This window comes from Columba livia, chromosome 1, assembly GCF_036013475.1.
Source record: "Columba livia isolate bColLiv1 breed racing homer chromosome 1, bColLiv1.pat.W.v2, whole genome shotgun sequence".
In the NCBI taxonomy this organism is placed as follows: domain Eukaryota; kingdom Metazoa; phylum Chordata; class Aves; order Columbiformes; family Columbidae; genus Columba; species Columba livia.
Window position 1 is genome coordinate 41,040,076 of NC_088602.1, and position 15,119 is coordinate 41,055,194.

The 15,119-nt window shown below is 34.8% G+C and overlaps 1 protein-coding gene across 8 annotated transcripts in view; it reads right to left on the reverse strand.

Moving 5' to 3' along the window:
- The window catches only part of PCDH9 (protocadherin 9), a 676,092-nt gene that overhangs the window by 489,100 nt on the left and 171,873 nt on the right, over window positions 1–15,119 (reverse strand). Inside the window, exon 3 of one of the 8 annotated variants that reach the window (XM_065055300.1) lies at window positions 1–6,006. This exon is cut by the window's left edge and continues 41,022 nt beyond it. The exons of the other annotated variants lie outside the window; for them this stretch is intronic. Coding sequence (XP_064911372.1) covers window positions 5,986–6,006 — 21 coding nt within the window. The 3' untranslated portion in view covers window positions 1–5,985. The remainder of the gene's footprint in view (window positions 6,007–15,119) is intronic. 8 annotated transcript variants of the gene reach the window in all.

Sequence of the window (15,119 nt, forward strand, 5' to 3'; positions counted from 1 at the left end):
TATATGTACCTCAGTTCTCCAGTATTGACTCGGGACTCCAGGAACACTTGTAATAAAGATATAATAAATTTATGTAAGGATATTCACAGCTGAAGGTGTCACACCTACACTATTGTTACAGTTACCTTTGAAGATGATGATGCTTGGTTTGGAGTAGGTGCTATGCCAAGCAAACTCCTTTTTGTCAAAAAACTTCTACTCATTTCTAACAAGCAGTTTCTAAAGTTCACTATAGACTTACTTCATTTATATTCCTTATCACTCTGTTCCTCCCTTTCTCCCTTGTTTCTTTTCTGTGCCCCTGCAACATATTGGTAATGTGGGAGGTATTCGCACTGTCTAACTTTAGTCAACTAATTTAGGGCTCTGAATCACCCTTTAGGAGTGCCTACCTCATAGAATATGACTATACATGGAATAGACATTTTTAAACTTAGGTGTTTTAATATGTACTTTCTTCAAATACTCAAAGTAGCTTGGCCTGGGTGGTTTTAATATTCAACTGTATAAAACACTGCCTGTCAACAGTAAGCAAAATCATGAAGTGTTCGGGTGGTAGATATTTTTTCTCTAACTTAGCACCTCACTTTCATTTTCTGTCACCTAGAGTATTAAAAAAAAAAAAAAAAAAAAGAAGAGAGAAAAGAAAATTATTAAATGCATATGGTATTTACCCATGGAATTTTCTAAAACATTAGAAGAATTCAAAAAGCACATGGCTGCTAATAAATTGCAGAATTCAGCCAAGGAGGCTACAACTGTAAGACCATACATCAGTCCCATGCCTAACCACATCTTGACCTTTCTTCTGAGACTGTCGACAAAAGTGTCAATTAGAGCAATGATTAGAGCAATACCTTTAGTGTTGTGCTAAACACAACTGTTACCAAGGGCACAAAGATCATACATTTTCCTTAACACTGGATTGCTGATTGGCTCAACACAGATCTTTCCCTGACAACTATTTTGGTAAGTCTCAAGATGAGAAGCAGGTAAATGCACCACTCACACACGTTTCTTTTGATCTCTTGGGACACAGAAATGCTTGTACTGTAAATGTCTGAACAATTTCCTGGTACATTGCTGATTTTGTTCTAGGTTATCATCTCTCACATACCAACTAAGTGATGTAAGAATTTACTAACTTCCTGTTGTATCAGGATTTAATGCTAAAACTATTTGTTTTCATATATCACAACTAATTATGTCAGCCATAAATTATGCATCCTAATTCAATATATTGAGAACTGCAAGCCAGGTATTTAAGATCAGCTTCAAAAAGCCTCTCCTCCACCCAAGCCGTAAGAAAAAGCTTGATCAACATATCAGCTGTAAGTTATTTAGTTAAAGAATGATAAATGAGATAAGGTGATGAGAGAGAGAAAAAAAAAGAAAGTACTATTTTTTTCTGTCTCAGTTGCAAAAGAATTCATGTAATTTAGATAAAACTTATGGACACAAGATGAAAATAATGTATAGTTGAATATAGACTTATTTGGAGACATGTTAGTAATCCCATAGAAAATATAATACAAAGAACACAAATCTGTTTTCAGTGTACAAGAAAATATTTAGCTGACATAGGCATACAAATAATTGTTTTGAAAGAAAAAAAAGGCATTTTTATCCATGGTTCTTTAAATTTACAAAAACAAAACAAAACAAAAAAACAAACTTCTAGTAATTACTGTTACCTCCTATTTATCAAAAGTTTAATTAAAATAAATTGAATTAGTTTTACTCAACACAACATTGTTTTTCCTTCCTAATCAGATCTGCTTCCACCAGAGTAATTACAAGGAATTGACCACCAACGGAGAACCACAAGTATATGGAAAGATGCAAGATCTGTCCAAGCAGATTTTTAGTACAAGGGTATTTTAAATTGAATCTGTATAAACACATACAGGCTGACAGTCATGATAGGGCTACTCATGTGGATTTACCAGTTCCTGGGTGGTGAGAAGAGCTTATATAATATACCCTATTTTAAACCTCACATTTATCAGTTAACATTATGGACAAATTTCAAATTTTCATCTAAAATTTACAAGGCAGTTCAGGGATTTTTGCATGGAAACCAACTACTGCTTCATTAAAATTATTCTTTTACAGTTAGACGCAGGATGAAAATGTCTCTTTACCACTTTTCTCCTTTGTAAATTAAGTGCTCTGGCATATTTTCTTTTCCTTTGGTGAGAAAAAATATATTCTACAACACCAAGCTATGATGTGACATTGACACTACGATCAACACTTCTGGCTGCACTCTAAATCTTTAAATTGTTTTCCTAAAATAAGGCTGGGACAAAAAAAAACCAAAAAAAACAAAAACAATCCAGTACCTGGAATATACATGTGCTTTTGAAGTCTTAAAAAGAACTTAATTTAATATATTTTTACATTTTAAAGAAAAAGACAATACAAACTTTATTACTTTGCTCTTTGGGGTTGTTCTTTTTCCTTCTCTACCCCTAACTTACTCTTGCATGAGTTGGATTGTATTGTACCTGCTCAATGGAATATGAAATGGAACCTTAATATTAAAGGCTAATCTGATTGCACTGTTCAAAATCAGTTAGATCTGAAATTAAACAAAAAACAGATGAACAATGAAAAACAGATCAAAGAGTGAAGCTATGACAGTCACCACTGCTATTAAATGACAAGGCAGTTAACTTCTTTTAAGCTATACACTAAAGGTTCACCTTTAAAATAAAGATATTATTCACACGGCAGCATCCTTTTTACAAAACTATGAAGACAATTACAACATTTAAATCTGCAGTCTAGAACATCTTGAATTTTAATGACACTCTTATTTGATATGCTTTTACAATTAATGGTAAGTAAGAGTTTGGGAAGATATCACAAAAACTTGCAATACTATATCTACTATATTTAATTTTGATAGGAAAATATTAAATATTCTCTCTGATTCAGCCTCGGGTTCCGTATCAATTAGGAAAGTTCAAAGGAAGAACTCTGGTATTTATATTTTCAAAAAGCAATCCGTTCAAGGGATGGGCAACATTCACACCCAATGTTCACATGTTGCTAGTGGTACACTAATATACTTAAAACAATACTTACTAGGGATTTAAAATAATACTTAATACAGATGAATATCTTGTGCATAGGCAAGCCATAAGTATCTTGTGAAATCTGTGTTTGCCAGTATGAAGACACAGAAGTTTCTTTTAGTAAGATTCAGCTAGGAGAGCATTTTCTTCTCTAACAGATAAGTGGCATGATATTTTGTACATTACCTGTCAAATACTTCGTTTGATAGATTCTGTATTTCTCAAAGTAGAGTTGGTATGGAAAAAAAAAATATTTGAAGTTAATGTAATAATTAATGTATCTGTCCATCTAGCTTTAACATTTTCAGTTGTTTTCTTCTGGGAACCATATATAATTCTGCTCTGAGAGTTTTGACTGGATGGTATGAGGATCACAGTTTGTCTTCCATAGACAAGTATAATTAAAAGTGTCAGGAAAAAAATCAATGACTTTGAAAAACAGAGTGCCATCACAAAAAAAAAAAAAAAAAAAAAAAGTGAAATCACAAGTGATTTGAGAGTGTTCAAAAAAACCCAGTTTTTCATCTATAGCTTTGTCACCTTTGGAAGAAATGTGAGTTCCTTATTGATTTTTACTAATACAATTTTTATCTTTAAGTGAATGTGTAGAGCACAGAACAGAAAAATTGCATATGTTTATGTCTCCATGATTGTATATATGTGGGAAAAAAAAAAAACACAAACCAAACCAGAAGAACAAAACAGTAAGTACAGCAACAATCCATTGTCCCAGTTCTTGATTAAGTGTAGGATAGTTGAGTAAGTATCTTACACAGAAACCTTTTTATAGTTGTGAATCTCAGGAGAAAAAAAAAAAAAAGAAAAAAAAAAAAGTAACTAAAATTCAGAAAGGTTCTTTTTCATGCCTCATAGTTCTATTAGTTTGTTTAGCCTAAAGAAAAAAAAAATGTAATGATTTTAGGGTTTATATGAACTTGAAATGCAGAAATACTAAAAATGCCACTCGAGCCTGCTCCCAATATTTACAGAAATTTCTATGGGTTTCTTTTCATAGATTTAAGGATATGAAATAGGACCTTCCAAACAAATATGTATGTTAGCCAATATAATCCTTCTCAGCTTATTCTCACTGTGTTGCTTTACTTATTATCTTGTACATTAATATTATAAACACCTATACCACATCCCAAGAAGAAGTCATAACCAGGGACTAAAGGATGGAGGGATGGAAAGAATTAAAGCATTTCATCCAAAAAGTGCAGCATTTCTCATGGTTTCTGATATCCTACTAGACTCTGGGGAACACAGGTGGATGTACAACCTTTTAAGCAAGGAGAGAAGGAAGAGGCTTGCCTGAAAAAAACTGATAAAAAACTGATAAATCTTTTCTATGATCACATTAATTTTGATAAAGGTTCTAATGAAGAACAAAAGAGAAAAAAAAAAAAAATAAAAAAAGGTCCTGCAAGAAAGTGTGCCTGTTCAGCACTGGAGTATTATCAGGATACAGATTTATTTCAGACAGCATTTTAATGTTTATTTATTCATACATTTTATCATGGTAGGTTTACATGAAAAACAGTGAGCTACAGGCTTCATTTAATGAGTTATGTCATCCTAGAGATGTTGTGAAGTATTCTGTGATATTCTCCCAAATGGCAATGCACCATTAAAAAGGCATATATTTATCTCTTAATACTATCCGAATACACACACATTTCAAGAGGTATAATAACCCACAGCAAATGCCAAGTGTGGATATTTTCAGCATGAAGCCAGCAGCAGACACAGTATTCTCACTATTTTCCATATGCATTGTTTCTGCAAAAGTCAGCCTTCAATCACTTAACATTAAGTCATTTTCTTAGGTTTGGCTGGCAAACTATAAAGACTTACATAACTTTCTATTAGGTTGCTGCTTATTTTGCAAATACATTGTGAAAAGCATTCAGTTTTGAATTTTTCACTGCAGTGAGCTTGTAATTTTGGTATACAATTTTTTTCCTCTAAATGAACTAAATGGCACACAGTACAGTTTCTTTTCTTATATTTGATGCAAAAGCATCATTAATATAACATTAGGTTCATTAACAGGTGTAACCGTACAATTTATGTTCTATCCCTGTCACTTTCTTGCACTGCACAAGCACTGTGGTATTTTAGAACCTGCCAAAATTAAGTGAAGAGTACCATGTTTTCTTTGTGTTCTTCCTTCAGATAACAAACTCTATAATCTTGATGGTGCTATATTATACTGATAATATTTGTGTTGCTCTGCACAAAATAAAAGGTCACAGTGGCAAGTTTTACTGTTACTATCTTATAATTCAGCATCCTATATTTCACTATATGAAAATAGCTTGCTCAAAGAAGAAGAATGTTTATAGTGTATATACCTATATATGCCCACAGATACGTATGTGTGCATCTATATATGTACGTATAATTGGTCCACAGATAGCCATAACTTATATTCCATGTTCTGCCCTCAAATCTCAGTAGGCTTCAGTACTAGTTGTGGAGAGGTTAGTAGCATTTTGACAGGCTTGTTCAGAAAAGAAAGACTTGATACCTGTTGTCAACCTCCATTCTACCCAAAAGGGTTTGTTTTAGGGTTGGCTGGTCTGTGGTATGGAAAACACTGTATTTCCTTCAGAATGAATCTTTGGCAATATCGCAAGAAGTTCAAGTTGTCCTTATAGTTCCTTTACCAAACAGGAAGGTTGTGAGTTGCAGGGGAGTGATCACATTTCCACCAGTATGTTCAGGATCTATTTTAGTGTCCATCCTGAATTCAAGGCAGTGGCAAGCATCTGTGCAAGGTGTCCCAAGCAGTCTGAGGAGCCTTCGTCTGTGCAAGCAATCTTCTTTGTGAAGAAATGTGGTGGAGTCTGTTGCATACTGTAGGCAGTCAGGGTTGATGAAGCAGACATAGACACTCTCAGGGAGAGGATGGGGAACACTTGAGAGAAAGAGAGAGAGATACCAGGAAATAAGCAGGCCTAGGGGATGTCAGGACATATAAAGCCTTAAAATTAGTTTGTCTTTCCTTTTTTCCACAAGAACTTTGGGAATTCCAATGCTTAAAACACCTTTGTTTATATCAGATTTTGAAAAAAGAGTGTGGAAAATTAATAGCTGCCTAGATCTCATCACTACTTTCCTTTTTTCCTTGTTTTCGTGGAGTTCCAGGTGTAAGAAGTAGGCTCTTACACTGCTTATTTAGACTGATTGTATTCCTGGTTTTTAGGATTATCACCAAGACAGTGTTAAGAACTGCTATGTCAAAAGCTTGCTCCCATCTTAGTTTTGAATGCATCTGCCAAACATACTGAATGAATTAACTACTTTTCTATCCACTGTCCTTAATTTCCATACTTGTGGTCACAAAGAGCATAGTAGTCTCTCAAAGATTTAACTTTAATTGTGAAGGTATCCAGCCCTTAACCTTGTTAGAGTAACTGAATAAATCTGGCAGGAGCAATGTTCCTCTCAAGAGACTAACTCAGCCTCCATCTCAGCCAGAGATTCAGTCATTTTGGGATAAGATGCAAAATGAAGTAAAACTTTTCTCAAAGATTAAGAAATGCATATATATTGTAAATTTTCATTATAGCAAAAAGTTAACAGCATGGTGCTTCAAGGGACCATACAAGGACCAGGTGTTCAAAATATATTAATTACTGAAAAATTAAAAAAAAAAAAAAAAGTGAACAGCAATGTGGAAAAATTTGCAGATAATCCAGAAAAAAAAAAACTGCTAACCAATTCTGAAGAGGACAGGAAATTTCAGAGGTAACTGACTATCCTAGGTAGTCATTTTAAAAGAGGTGAAAATCATTTATTTAAATGCAAAGTAATGCATATGGTAAAAACAAAAAAACTGTAACAAATCATTCACTTTATCAGAGATCTCAGTTAAAAGCGTGAGCTTAAGAAAAAACACCTGGGCCTCACTGGAGACAGCTCAATGAAGAGCCCTGCTCCATCTGCAGCTGCAGTCAGAAAAGCAAATAAAATGTTAACATGTGTAAGAAATGAGTTGGGGAATAAGAAAGAAAATATAATGTCATTATATGAATCAATAATTTTCCCTCCTCTGGAATAGTGTGAAGTATTGGTCACTCCATCACAAAAAAAGATATTACTGAATTAGAAGGTATTCAGAGAAGAGTGATTGCGATAATTAGGCATACAGAGAAGCCTTCATATGAAAAGACTGAAAAAAATCAGAATTGTTAACCTTAGAAAGAAGATGAATAAGGAGGGATATGATGAAAGTATAAAAATGGTAAGTGGTAAAGAGAAAATAGATCAGGATCTTCTGTAGTCCTGCATCTCATAATTCAAGAACAAAAGGACACTAAGTGAAAGTGAAAAGCAGCAGCTCCAGATCTGATAAAAGGACATATTTTTTAATGCAGCACATAATTAGATTATGGAACTCAATGCCACAGGATGTCACATATGTCAAGACCTTACCAAGATTCAAAGAAAGACTTGGCACTTACAACTCTTGATGTTCTTGGGAATCTTACACAGACAAACTGTTAAAAAGTTTTGAAAGAGAGGCTATGTGCCATGTTTCATGATTTCAAAACCAATACTTTTTAAATTAATTTGGAAAAATTCCTGGATTTTCCCATCTCTGGCTGTTTGATTATTTTATTTGTTTTGCTTGGTTTGGTTATTACATTTTCTTTTGAGAAATCTAGGCAGTCTTAGAGGGAAATTGTGTGATAATAATCACTACTCTGATCCATTTATTATTATCCTAGTACTACCCTAGTATCTTAGTGTCTCCTATAAGATCCTAGTATTAGGACTTTGGTCTTCCCTTTTGCAGAACAATTGTCCTAAGCTCTATTGTATTCCACTCTGTTCCAGTTGGCTGGCTGGATTTGTCACCCATTGTCAACTAGTATAACCATTGCCGCAAGCTGTATAGCACTGTGCATGTGTTTGGAGCAACTGTGAAACGTCTAGATGCAGAACCAAATACATTTTTGCTGTGGCAGCTATGCAATTGATTCCATGTGTCTCAATTGTCTTCAAGGTCTACCTTAACCTCCAGCTATGCTATTGACATCTTGCTTCACATCCTGCAGCTGGAAGACATATGTGGTGTCTCCAAGCAAGAGACACTTTGCTTCTTGTGCTTCCTATTGTCCACAGTTTCCTTACCACATTTTTTTTTTCATTCCTTCCTGTCATGCTGCTCAGAGAGATAAAGTATTCTTTTTCCCTCTTTTGTTCTTAAACTATTCCCTTTCTAATTCATTAGCTTTTCTTTCTCTAGTTCTTTCTTATATGATGACTTCCAGTGCAAATAAATAATGATAGGCACAAGCATAAAAGAGCTTTTCCTCAAATCAGATCTGTTAGCTGAAAACTGAATCAAAAATAGAGTGTGAAAGATACTTGGTAGAAGCACAATCATTGATTTTGAACAGTATTCTCAAATAATTCTTCCTTCCACTGTTATTAATTACATTACCTTCTCAAAATCAGCTGGGGGTGGGGAGAAAACTTTCACGTGTTGTAAGTATCTGTTAGTGGTTTTGGAGGAAAATGGTAGTAGTCTATTTATTATTATTGGTATTATACTAAAAGCCAATTTAATTATAAAGCATTGAAACCACCTACAATTTTCAAAGATTCTGATTCAACTGACTTGTCAGAGGCCTCGTTCAACAGAACCCATTAAAATAGATAACAGGGAGATAAACCACAGTGGTACCTTAATAGAGGTTCAATTAACTGCTACTATTGCTTTCATCTGACACCTACTCAGCATGAAACCTGCTAAGTTCTGTGAGGGTTTAAGGGTAACTAGAAAGTAAGTGAAGATGTTGGGGGTGGGAGCACATAGAGCAGCTGCGTTTGTGAGGCTAGCTGGGTGAACAAAATGCTGGAGGGGTTTGATTACCTTTTAAGAGAAGCCGAATTCAGCCAGTTCTCACAAAATGGACACTGCAGAGAGAATATGAAAACACCTGACCCAGGGATAATACTTGGGAGAAGATAGGCAAAGCCAGTTGAACTGTGACTAGCTACTACAAAGAAAGATATGGTGTGCTTCCTCTCCTCTCCTTCCCCAACAATTTCCATCACTGGAGGTTTTCAAGGTGCAAGTGAACAAGGTGCTAGAAAACCTCACCAAGGCTTCCTTTCCCACAAGAGGTTGGAAAAGATGATCTTTCAAGGTCACTTCCAACCTGGGCTGTTCTATGATTCTCTGCATTGCCCCTGCTTTGGTACTATTTATTTTTCTCAGCTTTCAGATGCATGCCTCACTAATCAGACATGGTCCTATGATTATTTTCCCCTTTTTTTCCAGGATAAAAAAATATTAAAGTAGCATAAAAAGTTTATGTTCTACCTTTCCCATCTTGAGCTGGTATATCCTGTACAATACTACAAAGCCCCATGTCGATTATGTATTTGTGTCAGTGCTGCCCTTTGAGACATCCAGATTGCACTCATCGAATAGTTAAGATATGTCTGAGAGTTTACAGTTAGTCTGCAAGGCTGGTTTTATGCTGAATCCAGTCCACAGGACATGCTTTCAACACACTCTGGCATAAATATGGTATTGTAGTACAACATTCAATAGCAAAAGAAGATGATGTGGTTAGCAACAACAAGGAATTAAATTTTAAAAGCCTAGAAGAAATGGATCCTATATTACATGGGACAATAAAAAGTATGAATACTTTTGGTCTTACAGGAATATGAGAGGTGTTGGCAGCTTATGAGTGTTTACAAACTTGAGCTCAATATAATGGGTATGTGTATAGTTCTTTATCTTTTACGTTTTTACGAAAACCTAATTCTCATTGATATCAATTCCACAATCATGAAACAATGAAACACCTTTAAATTGAAAGCCACCTACTGGGAAAATAGTGTATGGCATTTTTTCCTTATGAAGTACTACACAAATACAAAAAATATACCCTAATGCTGCATAAATACGGTATTGCCAGCCATATATTGGCCATTTTATTTTATTTTTACTAACAACCATTTACTCTTAAGCTAGCTTCTTTCTCAGTATTTTCTGAAAGAAGCAGCAGAACATCTTATCAGGATGAGCAGATTTAGTGAAATGATAACTATTTTGTAACAAAAAATTTTCACATCGATGCCCATTGTACCTTTTCAAGTCCTCCAGCCTGCCTTTTCAAGTCCTCTGTTATAAATTTTGTTGTCAGTTAAAAAGCATGGCCTGAAGTCAAATATTATTTTCATATTAAAAATCTACACAATTACTGAAAACTATTCTGACTAATTTACTTCCCCTGTCTTAGTAAAGAAGCATAAATGTCAGCCAACTATTAAAATAATAGATAAAATATTTCATGATGGTAATGCAGAATTAGGTTTCAAACAATAACATTACCTCATTTGTGTTACACAAATTCATGCTATTGTTTTGTTTAGGATATTAAATTTAAACAACATATTGTGCTTTTTTTTCCTACACTTCATATTGAGTATGTGTTATTTTGTTATATTTTGTGCCTGGTATGGACAAATGAACACACTTCTCTTACCATTAAAACAATATTTTCATGTTAGCATTTCAGATCCAATTAGATTAGGTAGAAGTGTGCATGGAATTAAATATGGATGGGATAGATCTTAGCATCTCAGCAGGAGAAAGGGCACACTGTTTTGTTTGGTGTCACTTTATATTTGAAAATGAATTTTGGAAGAAGTACCAGTGAGAAGTATTTCACATCTGCTTCCATTATGGCAAATGGCTTTTCAAAACAGGAAAGAGAATTCATGTCTGTTTTAAATGACAAAAAAAGTGAATATGCAGAATGTTACAAGACCCCACTCAGCACTTCTAGAAAGTGAACCTTCCAAACCTGGAAACATCGCTTATCTGATTACAAGCTAGGCTTCAGTACCAAAGGTGAGATTTAAGGATGCTCTTGAGCATACTGAAACAAAGGCCTACTGAGTTTTATACTCTCCAGTCTATTACAGCTTTATCTATATAGTATACACAATTGTATTCAATTCTATGCCGAACTCTTTCATTTGCTTGTAGCTTTCTCTGCACATTATTTAGGATTTGGCATACACTATGCTTTATCCTCAATCCAAGAGAGACTTTTTTCCCCCTTCAGTACAGCAGACTGAGCTATGCTCAATGGTTCTGAATTTGTTTTCCTAAGGATGAAAAGCTCCTTTTTCTCAAACATTTCAATCAGGAATATTGTGATTGGTAGACATCAATGGTAAAAGACAGCTTTTTTACTTCGTAGTTTCCATCAGGATGTAAGCCACATTTCCGTGAAAATGTTTAAGCAATTGGAAAATCTTAACCATACTTAGTATAAGTCTAAACATCACTAATACTTATGTATACTTATAAATGTAAAAATATACTTAATATCAAAATATGGTTAATACACACACACAGATAGATAGATAGATAGATAGATAGATTTTTTTTTTTTTTTTTTTTTTACTCCTAAAAGAGAGTATAGGGTCCCAGAAATAACAAAGATAATGACAAATTCTCTGCTTCTACCATCCCTGCATAAACCTCACTCTGGGTGTTAGTGCATAGAATATGATGTTATTATTTCCTTTGTCCGCTTCTACTGTCTGATATGAAATGAACATTAAAATTTTCCAGTATTAAATTGTAGGTAATATCAGATGTTTAATGGCTTCCACAAAACTACTCATGTCTCAAAATCAGCCTCTACTCAGGACACCAAAGTGTCAAAGGGCCCAAATGTGCACCTCTTATCTATGTAATTAATCCCATTATATTCACTACATACATATGTAAGATGTTTGTAGGATGAGATCTGAAATATTGTTTTTACTCTTAGCCAGTATTTATTTAACCAGGAAGGTCAGTTCTCTAAGTTCTAAGTTTATAAGGGGCATTACAGAGTGGTCATCTTATGTTATTCAGTGGACAATTACCACACAGGATTTCTGTTTGTTTGTTTTTCCTAATATTATCATTGCTAGTAAGAGGAATTATGAAAAAGCAAAACAATCTCTGAGGTTATTAAGACTTTGTTGAACCGCTGCTAAGATAGACATTCTGGATCATTCTTCTACTTGATTTATGAAATTAATTGGATTTTCTGTTCATGGCAACCAGAACTATCTCTTGAACTATTCTTCTTCCTTTCCTTTCCCCTAATCTCCAGAACTGTCAGTATGCAAACATAAAAACAGTTTTTCACCTCACTCATTTCTTCCAAAAGATCTCAAAGTAGAAAGCACCCAGTTATCTCACCAGAAAATGCAAGTGGACACCATTATCCCAAAAGGCTTCTGTGAATTCACAGTGTAACTCCTGAGGCACTTAATATCTTCTTTACCTCAGTCTTTAACAGTAAAACTAGTTGTCCTCTGGGTACCTAGCCCACTGAGCTGGAAGACAGGAAAGGGGAGCCCACATAATCCAAGGGGAAAAGTTTAGCAACCTGCTATACCACTTAGACATGCACAAGTCTATGGGGCCAGATGGGATCCACGCAAGGGTTTTTGAGAGAGCTGGTGGAGGTGTTAACCAAGCAAGGCGAGTATCAGTCTCTTATCCCAAGTAACAAGTGATAGGACAAAAGTAAATGACCCTAAGTTGTGCAAGAGGAGGTTTATATTGAATATTAGGAAAAATTTCTTCACAAAAAGGGTTGTCAAGCATCAGAACCGAATGCTCAGGGAATTGGTTGAGTCACCATTCCTGAAGGCATTTAAAAGGTGTGTAGATGTGGTACTTTGAGACATGGTTTAGTGGTGGAACTTGGCAGTTTTATGCTAACAGTTGGACTTGACAATCTTAAAGGTCCTTTCCAATCTAAATGATTCTATGACTCTGTGAACTCCTGACATGGGATGAAGGGGATGAGGAAAGTCCTAAACATGTTACAGTCGGAGTTTTTCAACATTTGGATGATGAGGTAAGGTAGATTTGGGCTATGGATATTCTGTCTTCTACCCAGGTTCATAAAGGACTGAGACTCAAAATCACATAGTCATAAATTCTCCAAGGGAATAAGGCTGCTACAGTTGTAGTTGTTTGTATGAAATTATTTAATTCTCACTAGTTATTAAGTTCTGCAGTGCCCAAGTGGCAGGATTTAGACCTAACACAGGCTGCAATTGCAATGTAGTATGTCAAAAGCCAAAGGATAAGCTCTCCCCTGAAAAAAAACACAATGATGCTGAAGAACTGAGAGCTGGAATTTGGCCAATTTGAAGATTTGTATAGGACAAATGGGATAAAGAAATAATCAGCAGTGGGTAATTTTTGAAAGAGATAACCAGAAGGATGTTATTGTTCTTGTCAACTTTACCATTATCTTTTGTTGTCCTTAATTTCTCTAGCCGAATTAGGAGTAGTATCGGCTCCTAAACTGTCCATGCCAGCCAAATTCCAACACAGTTAAGTCCAAATAATGAATAACCTATAAAGCAACCATTATTTGTGACTTCAGATTTTTTAATAAACTTTTTCTAAAGCAGCGGTTATGATTGTGACTCTTTACCTTACCAGAAATCTGTAGCAGGTGTATATTAGCTGAAAAAAAGCTAGCATTTAGTTGATTTGTTACTTTGCTGTGTGCTAGTTCTCCACCTAATGTCTTGCTCAGTTTACAGGTTTAGTCTTCAGGAAAGTCAGATAGTTGAAATAGTATATTGATCTTCACATTTGGCAAACAATTATATGTCAGCATCTTCCTATAGCTCTTCCAAGCTACTTCTCACATATCCCGATGGACAGCACTTTGGGTTTTGTAACAGTAATTGTCCTGCTTAGACTATAATTAACAATCACCTGAAAAAGATACGGCTTTACTAAGGACCCAGTGAGGCATCTGTAACTATTGTTCAATAGGACTTAATACATTATAGCACTGCCAAAAGAAAACTTCTTTATGGGTCACTGTGGTTTGTTTTTTTGTTTGTTTGTTTTTTGTTGTTTGGTTTTGTTTTGTTTTGGTGGTGGTTCTTTTTTGGTTGGTTGGTTGGTTTCTTTTGGGGGGAGTGGTTTTTTTGGAACATATTCACTGAATTGTAATTTGGAAAAATTGGCTATTTTTTTAAACTGTGGATTTAGTTTATTGGCAAGGATCTGAAATAGACAAGTCTCCGAGTGAAAGGACAGAAAGGCCAATGAAATGCATACATCCGAGAAGGCAGTGTGCAAGAGGCAAACCCCATTAGAAATTCACTCTTTAGCTTGAAAAGACATTTATACTTTTCTTTACTAACCTGTAAGCAAGTTATTACTGATACAGAAACCCACTGACACAACATTAAAAAATAACAATACAAGAACAATTATAAGGAGGGATTTTAAGGAGAAAAATTACAATTTGGACATTGTTTGTGAAGGTCATTATTTACCCTTTTTAAAAGCAGTTTAAATATACCCAAATATATATATGACATTGTATTAAACATCCCCCAAGTGACACTGTATGCACTCAATCTGTCATTCTCAAGATACTCTGCTGTCCTCAAAGAAAGTAATAGATAGTATTTTAATAAATGAGCGAGCTACAAAATCACATTTCACTTTGAGGAGACTTTCCTACTACTTTACTCTCAACATAGAAATGGCAGGTACCTTCATCTAGGGGCCATTTTCTATATGCCTGTAGACCAAAGGACTCTATTTGAAATTGCAGCAAGACTTCTGCTTCTGCCCCTTTTCACTTAACAGAAAGTTTGTAGTGTGTAAGCTTCAACAGGGCAGAGCAGAGTATTCATGAGAGTGAATCCTCTCAGCTTGAGCATGTAAACTCTTTATTATTACCATGACAGAAATCTCATTTTCCAAGCATACTCTATCTGTTGCAGAATATACAAGGTTTAAATGCAGATGCAGTCAAAATCTCATTAATGACTCAGATCAACAGCTGCCATTGATCGTTAAAACATAAATGCAGTGACTTCTAAATCTTAAAATGACACAGCAGCTGTACATTTTGGGAAATTAGAGAAACTGTGACTATAAGGTAACAATTCATGAATATTTTCTTCCTGCTACCTAGGTATTACCGAGAATTTTCTAGTTAAAAT